The 15,338-nt window shown below is 38.3% G+C and overlaps 1 protein-coding gene across 2 annotated transcripts in view; it reads left to right on the top strand.

The window, feature by feature from the left end:
• Positions 1-15,338, top strand: part of klhl32 (kelch-like family member 32) — a 33,828-nt gene that overhangs the window by 763 nt on the left and 17,727 nt on the right. Inside the window, exons 2-4 of one of the 2 annotated variants that reach the window (XM_008431867.2) lie at positions 1,487-1,597; positions 5,816-5,993; positions 12,338-12,445. In XM_008431867.2, the coding sequence (XP_008430089.1) occupies positions 1,575-1,597; positions 5,816-5,993; positions 12,338-12,445 (309 nt within the window). In that variant the 5' untranslated portion in view covers positions 1,487-1,574. Of the gene's footprint in view, positions 1-1,486; positions 1,598-5,815; positions 5,994-11,900; positions 12,039-12,337; positions 12,446-15,338 lie in introns of those variants that run through there. The other variant, XM_017309411.1, reaches the window with a different exon arrangement.

Below are 15,338 nucleotides of genomic sequence, written 5' to 3'. Positions count from 1 at the left end.
CATATGTAACCAACATTTACATCATCTAACCACGTTGTAAAACTCAATGAAAAAAGAAAAACAAATGATTTTATTTGATTGTCTGAGGTGTGCTCCCTGTCCCCCCTCAGTCAGTAGCTGTCTCTGACCATGTGGCTGAAGGTCATTCATAAACAGGTCGATCAATACATCTCAGTGGGGACTACAGAACAGCCGGCTGTACATTCAGCCCTCAGCTTCATACAGAAAAAAAACAGAGATTTCATTTATTTTCTGGCGTAGATGCAAAGATGTACTCATACCCTTACAACTTTTTGGCATTTTGTCGCGTTACAAACTGACTCCAGTGAATTTTACTAGGATTTAATCTCAAAGTATCACAAGACCCAGTATGTCTTGAAACCAGCTTTTTACATCTAAAGATGGATTTTTTTCCTTTTCTTCTATTGGAAATAGCTGACGCTCAGTTAAATTGTGTGGAAGACATCTGTAAACATTCATTTCCAAGTCTTGCCACCAATTTTCAATTGGATTTAGGTCTGGTCTTTGACTGGACCTTTCGGTTAGGCGTAAGACGGCCAATTTAAAATAAATACTAAAAAAACTGAAACTGACGAAAACAATACGTTGACTACTTTGGTCAAACATGTAATAAATTTACTTTGACAAAAGTTCTTTCAAACGGTTCAGAAAGTCCGATTAGAAATTCTAAATATAAGAGTGGACAAGATAAATAATAAATCATAAAGTCGATCAGAAGACAAAACAGAATTAGACTGAATAGACCTGCCCTTATGGATTGCACACATTGCCACCAATACCCGATGTAGAATTTTTTCCAATATTGGGACTGACACAGATATGAATATCAGATTGGTGCATCTCTAGGTCAGGATTATGTATGTGCAGAGTGTACTTTGAAATCTTTTATTCTTAAAAATATGTATAATAAAAATTTGGTGTTGACATACGACATAAAATTCCAACAAATTGACCATGTGACAAAATATGAAAAATGCCAATGGCGAGGCAGTGCATGAGAGGAGCTGGTGAGACTAATTGTTGTACAGGAAGCAAGTATGTTTCAATCAGAGTACCCAGTGCAGCTTGGATTTCAGAGTGCTCCAGTGCTGACCTCCTGGGTTCCCGTTTATTATCCCCGGTGTATCAGATTCAGGCGTGTTGCACATTATGTCAAGGTTGTAGCTACACAAGAAGGAACCGGGTGTAATTTGGACTCCCAGATTGTTCTGAGAACTGCTGAGCTTGTTTATTTTATTTGTTTGTCTGAAATCTTTGTTGGAGGCTGTCACTGCGTCCCCCATGCTTCAAAAGCAGCTACAAGAATTGTCAAAGTCAACAGCTACGCGGTCGGTAGAAGGGAGAAGTCAGCATTAGGCATGACGTTCGGTAACGTGTGTTCGCACGTCGCACGGGAGGTTGTGACAGTTCGGCTCGGTCAAGTGGATGCGCTGAATAAAGCTGACATGCTGTTCTGTCCTATCAGGCTGATGTCTGCACCCAGAGAGGAGACAACAGTCCTCAGGAGGCACATCACACCTTCCCCTCCTTCATCTCTCGCTTTGTGAAGGGGCATGCCTTCTGAACCCGGCCTCAGGTAGGTAGCGCTGTGAGTCACAACATATCTTGCATCCATGTTGGGTTTTTTGTTTTTTTTTGGCTTTTTGTCCATGTATTGACCAAGAATCATTTTGATCCATGGAGACGAAATCACTGTTGTTTATTAAATCATAGGTAGTCCAATGTAGAAATGAATACAGTATATTATATTGCCTCAAAAACAGTTAAAATCCTTCCAAATCAGCTTTCTTTATGTAGTTTTACTTGTGTTCCTGTATAGTTATGAGCTATTTTTTCAGTATGATGATGTATGTCAGAGATATACTGACTGATTTACAATATATGGTTTTTGTGAAATTTTGCCTTTTACTATTACAGATTTTAATTGACTCTACGTTCTCTTAAAGGGCTTCATTATGAGAACATAAGAGAGCAGTATTGAGAATATGGCTGCAAATTATTAAGAAATTAGGCATTGGCAGTGTTATTTGGTCCCTACAGTTTTTTTGCAGTTTCGTGAAATTCACACAGAATCACCAGGTTTTGAGCATTTCTTTCGCGCTAGTCAGTTTTTTTGCAAATTTTTCACAAAAACAGTGGAAAAAATTGTGTTTAAGTGACTGCTAGCTCCCACCTGGAAGGGGTTTAACAAAGAAAAAAACATCGCAAAAATATTTCAAGTGTAGCACAGCAAAATCAGGGATTTTGACTGCAATAAAAAAAAAATCGCAAAAATAATTGCAAAATCCAGTTTTTGAAGAATATTGCAACGACGTGCGATAAAGCCATGTCTTCCCTTTCCCATTGAAGCTTCCAACACTTTCTGTTGCCTTTGGGATTTTGAGCCAGGTGTGGTCGTCTACTGTGGTGAGACCCCATATTTAGCATCCAGATTTCTAAATATTACACTGGCATGCAACAGTTGAAGTTGTGGCACTTGGAATTTGTTTGTCAACACTAATTTGCATTTAAAGCAGTTCATTATAATTATTCCAGCCTTCCTGCCATAAGTAATCAATAATTGCTAGTATTTTAATTGACTTTGGCATCTGATATTTAGCAATTAGTGTAGTTAGCATGCTTTAAATAGCTTCTTTAAATAGCTTCTTACACCTCTATGCTTTCTTTAAAATGTTAACCACAAGACTGATGAAGATAGCTGACTTAAAGTCTGGTGCATTCACTGACTGGAAAAAGATAGGATATTTAATTTTTTTTTTAACCAGCTACTTAAGGGGTCTGGGCCAATCAGTCTAAAAGAATCTTTCTCTCTTCACAACTGGTGTATATGGGTTTAACCTAAAATATAAACACTGGTCAGTGATACTATAGTATGTCCTTAACTTGGGAGGCAGGCATGACATCTTAAACAGGAAGTCAATATTCTGCACTTGTAGTGGATTTGTTAGATGAAGAAAACAAGAGTGCAAAAGTGTGAATATGTGTGACTCCATCATAAACTTCATTGTTTCTTCATATTAAAGTGGTCAAGAATCCACAAAAAGTTTAAAGAAGGAAAGCTTGTTGGTAGCTGAGCATCAAGAAGGTCATCAGGAAATTATGGCATCTGCTCAAAAGTATCCTCCAGTTTGGGAAAAGAACAAAAGTGAGCAAGATACCTGAGGTTTAATTGTGACCTCATAAAAGTACGGGCAGTATTGTAACATTTTTATTTCAGGAGTGACATATTTACTCTGAACATCAACAGATTCCACCCCTCGTCCTCGCTCTTATGTTACCTCTCAGTTCTCTGGTTGTTAAATCGCTTTGCTTCTGAACCAGTTTCCTGCTTTTCTGTGCTGCTGGATCTCTTTTTCTGTCAGAGTACCTGACAAGCAGCATGAGTTATTATTCCCCCTACCTCCAGACCAGAGCCCCCCACACACCTATTTCCTATTTCTATCACCATGAAGGTGACACAGCAAGCCTCCTGGCAGGCAACAGCATTTAGAGAAGCAACAACTGGACACAAGATAGATTTGGGGCGACAGCTCTGCAGGCTGCATGCGCAGTGTATTTAACTGTATATATATATACTGTATAATTTTAGCAGTACTTGAATTACTAATACCTAATTCATTCCATTTCAGGAAAGCAACACTGCTGTTGCATGGTTACAGATTGAGGTTGAATGAAACCAGTAAATGATTTAATAAGGAACAAACTGACAGAATTGCTAATGAACAGTTTGATGCTGCCTCTATCACCACTTTTTACAGGCTCAGGTCAGCCTTGTAAAAATGTTGAGGTCAGTTTTTAATGAGGTCTCTCTGACTTTCAAGGCGAGAAACTTACTTTCTGGGTGTTTTAGGTAAATTTTCCTAGTGGGAAATTCTGACCTAGAATGCATCACCATCACCATCCCTTTCACCTTCAGTTTTTTTTAACCTGTGATGTAGGTTTGCTGGAAGTCATTGTCCTGCATTAACTTATATCCATGACCTTGCATTAAATGACATAAGCATCCTAGACTTATAAAATATATATTTTATTTCTTTATTTGATCAGACATCAAAAGCCAAAAAAATATATAAMACAMAMACACACACACACACACRCRCACACACACACACACACACACACACACACACACACACACACACACACACACAYMYWTACAAGGAGTTTGGATTGACTACCAKTYWWTTYWYATTTWYWTYWATTRCMTRMWYYWTATTACCTTTAACCCCAACCATTACTAGTACATTCCTAACCTGTAATTTAACCTAAACTCAATTTCCACGTTATTCCACTCAAAAATGGAACTTCTTCTTAATGGTCCCGGATTTTGGGACCCATAAGGAGCAGTGAGTTCTCACAATGTAGTATTTATTGCAAAAAAGAGGCTAACAAGGTAATTATAAACGCTAAAACACACACACTTGCAAAGCAAACAACCCAAAGGAAAAACTAAACAAATTTCAAAATATAGTTATTTTACAAAGAAAATGACTCTCCAGTCGGCTCTAGGATTTAAGCAATTTAAAGATCTGTTTTATTTTTCTTGATTCAAAAACAAATGAAGAAAATGATAGATATGCAAAATACATAAATCACTCAAATATAGGGGGGATGTACTTTAGTTTTACTGTTAGATGTGGCCTCTTTACGTCTATTTCTTTACAAATCTTTAAATAAAATCTTTCGATTTTTTTTTACAAATTGTCAATTTGACTGAAATTGGATTTCTCGTATGTCTTCTATTTGACTAGCTATGATCATTTGAGAGGTACAAAATAAATTTTAGAGTTAATAGAAAGAGAAAACAATTAAGAAACATGTTTGCACGTAGATATTTCATTCAGTCACACACAGCTTCTGCAACAACAAACCTAGTTTATGATTTCATGCTCATACTAAAGGATCTGTCTCCTAAAATCTGTGTCCTGAAAACCATCTGATCTCATACTTCCCTACTCCAGCGTATTTGGCTTTTTACGTCTTCTCACACTGTCCAAAAACAATCTGGTTTTGGTTAATAGGTGTCTCCAAATTATTCTTAAGCATGATTTGGAGCGTTCATGTTCTACCAAGCCTTTTCCACTCTGATCCACCCCTTGAGAGCAAAAACTGGTAGAGAAAATGAATGTAGGAACGGTGATAACATTATTATTCACCAGTTGACACAATGAGTGGACACTATGGATGGATGGATCTAATAAGACTGCTGAGACATTTTATTGAAATATACCAAGAACGCTTTAATAAAAGCTTAATGGTTTTTAAAGTCAAATAACTTATTCTTTGAGAATTACAACTGTAAAGAGAGATATCTGATAATGAGTAATAAATGAAACCCCCTGATAATGTTTGAGAGGTCATAAAACTGGAATACATATAAAATCCAATAAACGCTAGACATTTATGGATACATATCTTGCGCAATAAGATATGACTCCGCTTTTAAAGTACTTTTTTAAAAGCAGAATTAATATCTTTTTGTCAATATATTCAAGATGGTTCTAATTAAAGGGAGAAAAAAAATACACAAAGAGCAAAATTGTGTAAGAGATATGGTATTTTCCAGTACATTTCAACCTAAATGAAAAATATAAACTCTTCATTTTTTCCACATTATGCATTTTTCAGTGTCAAAAATGCCACTAAAAGTTTATATTTCTTCAAAAATCTCAGAGGTTCACGTGAAAACATTGTGTACATTGTGGATGCACATTTCTGTAGCTGTTACGTTTCCATATCAATCACTGCTTTCTGCTTATTGAAGGAATGTTGTGTGTTTCTGTGTGTCTAACAGTAAGGAGATGCTGACAGGACAGAGGCTCTGCTACTCAAAGTCCCACCAGGACTCTGTTCTCTCTGCCCTCAACCAGCAGAGGAAGGATGGTCAGCTGTGTGACGTCACCCTGGTCGCCGGCGAACAGAAGTTCCACGCTCACAAGGCTGTCCTGGCAGCCTGCAGTGACTACTTCAGGGTTAGTACACTTCGTGTTGATCGTTACCTGGAGACTTCACACAACAAACCATCTTAAGGAGTGCACGATAATTAATTCATTTTTGGTGATCGGCCAATTTCATCTACCTCTGCAAAGGCCTGGAAGTCAGCCTATTGCTCTACCGTAAGAGTTGTCTGACTGACAGACCCTCCCACCAGGTCATGTCAGCACATGCCAGGTTAAAAATTTACCAACTTTGTCGCTAAGTTTGTCACAATAAGCAATAAATCAATTAAAATACGCTCTGTAATTTCCTGGGTTTCCCTCTGAAAACCTGATAAACCTGATATTAGGGGCGCTAGGACAGTCCACCCGGGGGCCACTGTGTTTTTGAGTTAAACATTGTTAGAACTTATAAAAATTCTGAGGTGCATGAGCAGGCATCGCAACGGGCAGGTGCAAGGACGCTCCCCCTCATGCACAGGTCAGTGCGTCAACTGTAGCTTAATGAATCATTACTCTCACTATTACTATTACTATTAAATATGATTTTTTTTTTTACTGGTGTATAAAAAAATCCTATTTAAAATAAACCAACAATGCTAAGCCTGGTAGCCCGCCAAGCTTACAATACACAGGGGGAAACCCTGAATTTCCATTTGCATGTTTGTTTTTCTTGTATCTCTGTTTCTACCAAAGACTGAATGATAAAAGTTTTCACTCTGGTGCATATTTCTCTACCTTATCGTTTCCTTAGCGCAAAGGAGAAGTGACCTCTTGAGTCGGCTAGTTTTCCTGGCGCATGGTCTCTTATTACAGAGTGTGGCATTAGGAACAGCAAGCCAGAGAAGCGTTAGTAGTGCAGTTTTGTCTGTTTTCCTTGTATGAAGTAAGTGATTATAGATTTTTGAGGGCAATTTTGTTTATATAGACTTTGGTCGTCCATCCATCCATCCGTCCGTCCGTCCATTTTCTTACACCCTTGTCCCTTAGTGGGGTCGGGAGGGTTGCTGGTGGACTTTGGTCGTTTTTCTTTAATTATAAAATAGTCTCAAAATGACACTATTGTCTTTTATCTCAATAATTTCTTGGACAACACATCATTTGTCAAGATAACAAAGCAACATTTGTTATCTTGACAGGCTTATTTGTAGGTATACTTAGCAACTTTCCAAACAAAAACAAAAAATCTGTATCAGTCAAAATTTCAATCGGCATGTCAGGCTTTTTAAAGATCAGTGCACCAATAATCCTAATGCTCAGGACTGTGGCGCCACCTATGACAACTTAGGCTCCAATGAACATTTTTTGTGAGATCACCCTTATCAGATGAGATATTCCACCTTCATTGGCCTCCCAAAAATAATTTGACCGATTTCATTTTGCCAAGAAGTGTTAAAGAGACTGAAATGGTCCCATTTGCAAGAGGCGGCAAACAATGAAATACAAAGTTTTGCTCACTCAGGCCAGGTCCTCCTGGACTGAACCCTAGCATTAGTTGCTCTGGTTAGGCCTCAGAGGAGCGTCAGGCAGACACATGCTGTCAGATATCCAAACAGGAGATTTCCCATTGCACATAGAGAACTGCAGCGATGAGATTTAATTTGGGGACTCTGAGAAGATTAGAAGGTAGATACTAATCCCTCTTCCAAATGAGAAGCAGATTAAATATGTCCAAGTTGCCCGGGGATTATGCCTCCCCTGTGTTACTCTGTGTGCCCAGGTTATTTTTACATCTCTCCACAGAGCGCTGATGGCGGGGGGAGTTACACTCTTCTTCTCCTTTTGTGTGTCTTCTTCCTGTCTCTCTTTTTTTACCCCGCCTTTATTCTCCAGAAAGGTACATAAATGTTTGCCTTTTAAGTTTCGTCTCGGCAAAAGCAACGCCGCGTCTCCCATCTTCCAGATTATTAGATCACTGTGCAACAGTAAGCAAGAAAAAGTGACTTCGCAAGCAGAGCTCTCCTGTTTCTCTGTGTTGGCTAACGATGTTATCTTCAATTTGTCATCTGACTCCATCGCGGGGTTTAATTTTGTTCATTTGCTGAAGAGATGAGGGCGGCTCATGCGGTAAATGGCAGCTGTGTCTGCTCTCTCTTCCTGCCTCTTTTTTTTTTCTTCCCCTCACACTCAGAGAAACTTCAGCACTTGTAGTGGTGATTATAACACATTATGTGGTCCAGCAGATGAGAGCGACAGTAATGGAATACCTGAGCAGGCGTGACTTGTTGACTTGTCCTGAATGTGTCGTCTCTGTCTCCATGCCAGTCCCTTTGTGATGATGTTTGGACAGCTTCGGGAGACTTGGCCAAGTCAGTCATATCCCACATCATTCTCCACCTTTAGCCACCGCACACATCCACAACTTAAATTGCCGGACTCAAGTGAAAATGTAGATTATAAACCTTTACCCGAGTGTTGCTGATTACAAAGACAAAATTGCAAAACCAAAGCCTCCCTCAAAACTAGTGATGTCTCACTATCTAGAAATTTTAACTAAGCCTGTTGCAATGAATAATTCATCAATTAATCGCTTGATAAATTAAAATGAGCTCCATGATTTCCATTTTGAAGGACAGTTTTGTTTACAGGGACTTCATAATGCATTTTATTTTTTGTTTTTGGTTGTTGTATTTTATTTTGGATATTTAAAATATCTTCAAGTTCCATTGTTGAGTGTTCTGTAAAAAATTTAAGTTAATTGTCGTTTGAGAGGGCGAACTTGCATAATAATGCCACTATCAACATATTACTTGAAAATATTATTAAAACATGTGACTAGCGCTGTATGCTTGAGGTATGTTTGTTTAAAAGTGATCGTTTTGTTAATCAAAGTTCCCAGAAACTTGATTAACAAACATAATCAAGTTTGTTAAAAAAAAAGTTATATCCATAACTTTTTTTTTTTTTACATAGTTTTAATGCTGTTGCTTTACATATAAATATGCCAGGCTGATGTTTATAGTGAGAGTAATGGCAATAAAATCCTTCAGCCGGCACAGAAATTAATATCCAGGAGGTTTATGATTTGGCGACAAACATTCTGTGTACACTACTGCAATTGATTCCTAATTGGCTAAGTGCAGATTTGTGTAACCTTTCAGATATTACCACAGTTTTGTTTAATCTATTTAGTGGAAATTTCTTACTATATAGCACAAGTTTACTTGAAAAAGGGTTTGCTTAAATTCTTAAGAGCAGCTATGAACTATTCAATACGCCACCCAAAAGGCTATTTTTGCTAGGGCTAAGATGTTTGAAAACGTGATGTTTTCTAATATGGATAGTTTTTGGTAAACAGTAATTTTTTTTTTTCCCCCAATAGTGAAGTAGATTAGCATCAGCAGAGTGAGGTTGAGGTGTGAGCTGACCTTCAGGCTGCTTAGGGTCCTCTGCTGTGGTCGGGGCTCAGGTCAGGTTTATACATGCCAGCTATATGCTGTATGTAATTTGAAAGTACATCAACAGAATCACTTTTTATTGTTAATTTAATTGGTTTTTGCTACTTGCGTCTAGGAAGGGGCCACATTTAATGTCGGTCTTTTAACACCATGTAGCATAGTCCCAGTTTGCCTACGATTTTTTTTTTTCTATTGTTGGATTTTTATCCAACAGCATGAGATGCGATGTGAATTTTACAGTGATTCTTACTGTAGCTATTATGAGCTCATTAAGTGTTCACGTCACCTTAGTTGATTGTTATCAATCAGTCAATTAATCAATCAATAAATCAATCAAAGCCTGAAATATGTTGGAAGTTGGAATGTTTTATCCCATTTCTGCCTCTCCATATTTAACCTAAATAGAGATCCTGAAAGTCAGATATTTTACCTCGCCTCGTCAACTCTTACAAACCTCCAGTCACATTAAAATACAAAAACATCTGTATGTAGATAACTTTTACTATATTTTCTCTAACATTTGCATGTTTGGCTGAAAGAGATCTTGTCTTTTCTATTCAATCTCTTTTAAACTAAATTTTAATTGGGGTTAAAATAAACATGAAAGAAAAAAGAAAGGTCTAGAAACAAAAGGCGTTAAATGTAACTGCATAATACGCGTATAAGATTTTTAATTGTAGAGAATTCTCAAAAAACATGTTGTTTCCTTCCACTTCCTAATTATGTTCTACTTTTTGTTGGTCTATCTATGGCTTAAAATCCCAAAGTAACACAATTACATTTTTAAGCCTGAAACTGAACAGTGTGTGGAAAATTTCAATGGGTATGAAAACTTTTGCAAGGCACCATAGGTGAAATTCATCATTGCTCTTTTTAGACTGAGTTGTTTATAATGTGAATTGTATTTAAGGACAATTATGTGTTTTACAGTAAAACACAACTAAAACTAAAAGACAAAATGACCTCTGCAATACAGTCAGACAGGCCCGACCACTGTGTTTTTGGTGTAAAGTAAGACAGCAACACTTTTTGACAAACTTGTAAAAATAGCTCCAGCCCTCAAGAAATGACCCAATATTTTTCCCCTACAGGGAAACAACCTCTCTAAAGGCTAATATTTCACTCTAAGTCTTGTTATCACAACATGCAGTCACATAAATTTTGCCAGCAGGTCAGTCTATCCACATAGCTGCAGTTTTGTGTGAAAGACCCAGAGTGGGCAGGGCTCTGTGGCACACTGTGTCTCTGAGTCCCCAAATCACAAATCACATCCGTCACCATCAGCGGCTACCTGGACGTCTCCGCCAAGGACGGCGGCAGTGACTTTGCGGGTGGCCGGTTCTGCCAACGGTGTCCAAGCAAGCTTATACTGGTGTGCTTCTGCCTGGTATTGTGTGTTTTTCATTCTGGCACACACTGATCACAAATCAGCCACCGTAACACCCCGAGTTAAGCCGCCGGCACTCCTTCGCTTAGTGGACCAGGAGATTTTTAATTAGCGCAGTGGGGGTGGAGGGAATCAAACAGGGAATTCTGCATATGCGTTGGTTAAAGCTGCAGTATTACGTAAAACAGACTTTTTTTTAGCTTTATATCATGTTATAATATTTTCTCATCAAAAACATACCTGGAGAGTTGTTTTGATTCTTTCACGCATGTTTGAGAAATCCTTTAATCTCCCATAGCTGTGAGAAACACTTGATTGGATATAGCACCACCTAAAGGTGCAACTCCTCCTCAGGTATACAGTATTCAATCTACTGAGCTTACGCCTCACAGACTAGCTCCTCCAGACTAGCCAGCAGTAATTAGTAAATGCCTGGTGGTACTGAGCATCAGCTGAGCTCATTATAGGAGCTACTTCTCAGTGAAATGCTGGTACACACGTTGTTAAAGGATTGATATGGAAAGTTTTTGGTAAACGGTACTATAGATGTAGCACTTTTTTCAACAACTGAAGGTAACATAGTTACGTGATTATTCTATAAAATGGCACCATGTGGCTGGAAGACACAGTTTAAACTTCACAATGTGTCACTTAAATCAATACAGAATGATTTGCATGAAATGCGGATGTATCTTCCTCTGGTTTAAGTTCATGTGTGTTATGAATTAGAACAAAATTAATGAGTTATTGCTGATTTTGTGGCAGTAGTGTGCATGCTTTGAAAACATGCAGAGCTGTTTGTAGTTGGGGGATGCAGCCTGCACACTATGATTAAAAAGATAGTTAAAAATCAAGAGTTAGCAAGATTGGTATCCTGAAGTAATGAAACTGAAGAAAAAGAAACAAAATGTCAATTGTAGCAAAAAAAAATTCCCCTTTATGGAGAATTAATGTTTGTTTGTTTGTTTGTTTTTGCTGCTGCTGGTTTGAAACCCAGACGGAAAACATAAATTACCGATTACTTTTGATAACCTCGTCTGTTTTTTCCGTCTCTACGTGGTGCCGCTCTCTGCTGGTTGGCGCTGATCAATTGACTCTGCCTCCTCATCCTCCTCCTCTTCCTCCGTGATGTTACATCAGTCGATATAGCTTTGATTAGCGAGCGGCTAGCTGGACTCACGCTCAGCAGTGGCAGATCCTGTGTTGGCTGCTTTTGATTTCACATGGCGCCCAGCGTGCGCTCATGTGACTGTGTGTCTGTGTTCATGGATGGGAGGAAGACGGCAAGGTGTAACAGTAAGTACCGATTGTGCTGTTTGTTTCTGCTGGTCTCTAGGCCCCAGGCTGGCAAATCGATGCTTGATAAATCCTGAATGTAATGCCTGTCAGGCTTAAATTGTCTGTTTATCAAAGTCACAAATCACATGAAACGCAGAGCAAGTGTATTTTATCTGTAAATGCTGCTCTATATAGATCTCTATCTCTGTATACATCCAAAGGAGGAGTAAACTTTGTGAACATAACGCATGTTTTATTTACTATGACTGAAGAAGTCTGATCCTTCATGTAGTTCTCCTTTGATTTTGTCTCATCAGGCCATGTTCAGCTTGTGTATGGTGGAGAGCGAGGCAGATGAAGTAACCCTGCAAGGCGTCACCAGTGTTGGACTGAAGCATGCTTTAGATTTCGCCTACACTGGACAGGTGAGCTGCTACAATCAAACTACTCTGCACTAAAATGCACTTAAAGACACTGTAGTGCTCCCTCCTGAGTACGAACCATTAAAAAGCAAAAAAAGCTTTTTTAAAAGTTATTTTTATTAAAAAGTTGTTTGAAACTTGCGACAATGTGCATGGTTTTCCAGTGATAATGTCAAATGACATGTTGACCTTTCAAATTTTGCAGCAACTATTACTACTACCGTATTTTCCGCACTATAAGGTGCACCTAAAAACCTTCAATTTCCTCAAAAGCCGACAGTGCGCCTTATAATCCGGTGCGCCTTATATATAGACCAAAATTGAGCCACAACAGGTCTAGCCATAGACATAATATAAGTACACCCCGCATTGGCTGCTCCAGAAATACGGCAGCCATCTTGGAGCGGTATACTTTGCTCAATCAAAACAGCAGAAGATGCCTCAGCACTGAGGGATATTGTTCGGATCGATGGACTATTGATGTGAGGGCTCCATAAACAAAATTTCACAAGTAAAATGGACATATTATTGTGTATATTTTGTGATTAGAATATTACTTTACTGTATTTATGTTCACCAGCGAGATACCAGCTAATATTAGCTACAGTGCTTGGTGTAATACCGGGTTCAGCCCCGCTATGAAGGATAATTGAGATTCCGTAAATCTTAAAAAATTAATTAATTATTATTAGATTATCTGACACAAGAGCCTACATTAGAAATGAAACAATGTAACATACATTATAAAACTTATATTACGTGTTATAACATTCACCAGCAAAGTTTACACAGGTGGTAAAGACTATTATTTATATGTAATTCTCTCACTCTGTCAAAAGTAAGATACATCCCCCAAATCTTCCGTTTTTGTTTTGAAGGTTTTATAAAGACACAATATGAGGAAGAAATGGGAGATATCTTTAAAGAGAGACGGATTCACTGCAGCACGGATGAATCTCGGATTGGATTTTGGACTCAATCTCAGCTGCTGAATCACTCTGAAGCTAGAACTTGTAGGCTGGAATATATATATATATATGGATGCATATACGTACATACATGTAAACATGTATCTAATATATATTATTCAGTATTAATCATTATTTATTTGTGTTTCTATAGTTATATAAATATGTATTGATCTTACTAAATAAATTATTAAATAAATTATGAACGGCTGTGAGAATATTCCATTCCTATTCTATTGTTATAGCCACTAAGCATATTWAAATATGCTGAACTATGTATTAAAAACATACTTAAAAAATACAATTGTTTATAAATGTAGCTTTGATAGATGTTTGAATATGGTTTCCAGTAACAAAAAAGCGTGTTATGATCGATTAAATGCGCTGATACGTCATTGTGCCTGCTAAACACGTAACGCTGAGTGGAGTGGAGTACCGCTCCAAGATGGCCGCCCTAAATCTCGTCAGCGACAATGGGCGAGAGCGGTCCATGAGGTATCTACTCTTATATTATGTCTATGGATCTAGCAACTACGGTAAGCAGCCGCCGACTTAACTTTCGCCCGTAGAAGAAGAAGCGTGCGGTGCATGCTGGAATAGTTGTCAGAACGCTGGTTTGTTAATAAAGTTTGACTGACTTATCTACCTACCGTCTAAAATCAGGTCTTCTGCATGTCATTTAGCACCACGTTCTCCACGAACATGCTGTGCGCGAACGGAGAAGGGTGACCATCGTCCGGCCACGCCCCGGCCCAGTCGCGGAAAGCTTTCCTCGCCGACCGGAGTCAGACCATTCTTTATGTCAACAAAGTAGCTTTAGATATTCATCCGGGGTGCTTCGACTAGAGTTACCAAGGGCCCCTATACATTTTAAGCCTGGGGGGTCGGGAGAAGAAAGACACAGACTGCGGCGGCATCGTGTCGGTTGGTCTGTGTTACCCAGAAAGCATTTGGGCACAATATCGCAACACCCACACCATGAGTGAAACAATGACTGGGGCAGCCTACTGTATAAAGTACTCGGGGATCACTTCTTTATTTCTTTATCACGTCCATATTTGTAGAGTACGGAACAAATCGCGAATAGGTTCAATACAGTACGGGCGGCAACCCCAACTGTAGCGTCTATTTTATGCGCCTTATAGAATAGTCGCTACAGTGTAGCAAATATTTACATTATATATGAAAAAAGTTTTAAAATAGGCAATTCAGTGAAGGTGCGCCTTATAGTGAGGAAAATACAGTACTTATCTGACCAAAACTGTCTCTCACCAGCTCCCTCTTTTGTTTAGCTCTTATTGATGCCTTAATTATTGCAAAGGGTGAATATCTCTTTAATTTAAAGGGCAGTGTAAGAGATTTGGTTTGCAGTCACAGCATCTGAAAAGCTTGAAGTCACTGATTTCACCTTCAATGTTTCAGTATACTAAACTGTTCTAGAGATAAATGTGAAGCTGCCCTGTAGCTGAAGCTACAGCAGTCATGCAACAGGATGAATAAGAATATTGCAAACATGGAATAGATCTACAAAAGTGATGACTGAAAACAAATGAATCATTTTATTATTGGGCCATGATGTCTAGATGTTAAGCTATATGTGTGGAGACTGCTACACTACTAATAAAAAGTTAGGGATATTTGGGTTTGGGGGTTAAATTTAGGAAAACGTAAATGGTTTAAGATACAATGATATTTTACATTTTAAAAATAGGGGCTTTAAGTAGAAGCATTCATTGTAATTTCCTGATATCAAACAGTACCCACCACAACAACAGTGGTGGGTACACAGGTAACTGTGCTTCCATCAACGTTGTTTTATGCACATTACATTAGAAAAGGTTGATGGAAACTGCAAAATTTTAATACAACTTCATCAATTTCACACACACAAAAAGTTTTTATGCTCACTTGAGGTGCTTTATATATAT

The sequence above is a fragment of the Poecilia reticulata genome, linkage group LG16 (assembly GCF_000633615.1).
Source record: "Poecilia reticulata strain Guanapo linkage group LG16, Guppy_female_1.0+MT, whole genome shotgun sequence".
Taxonomy (NCBI): domain Eukaryota; kingdom Metazoa; phylum Chordata; class Actinopteri; order Cyprinodontiformes; family Poeciliidae; genus Poecilia; species Poecilia reticulata.
Note: the sequence above shows the minus strand (reverse complement) of the source record. Positions and strands in the feature narration are given on the sequence as shown.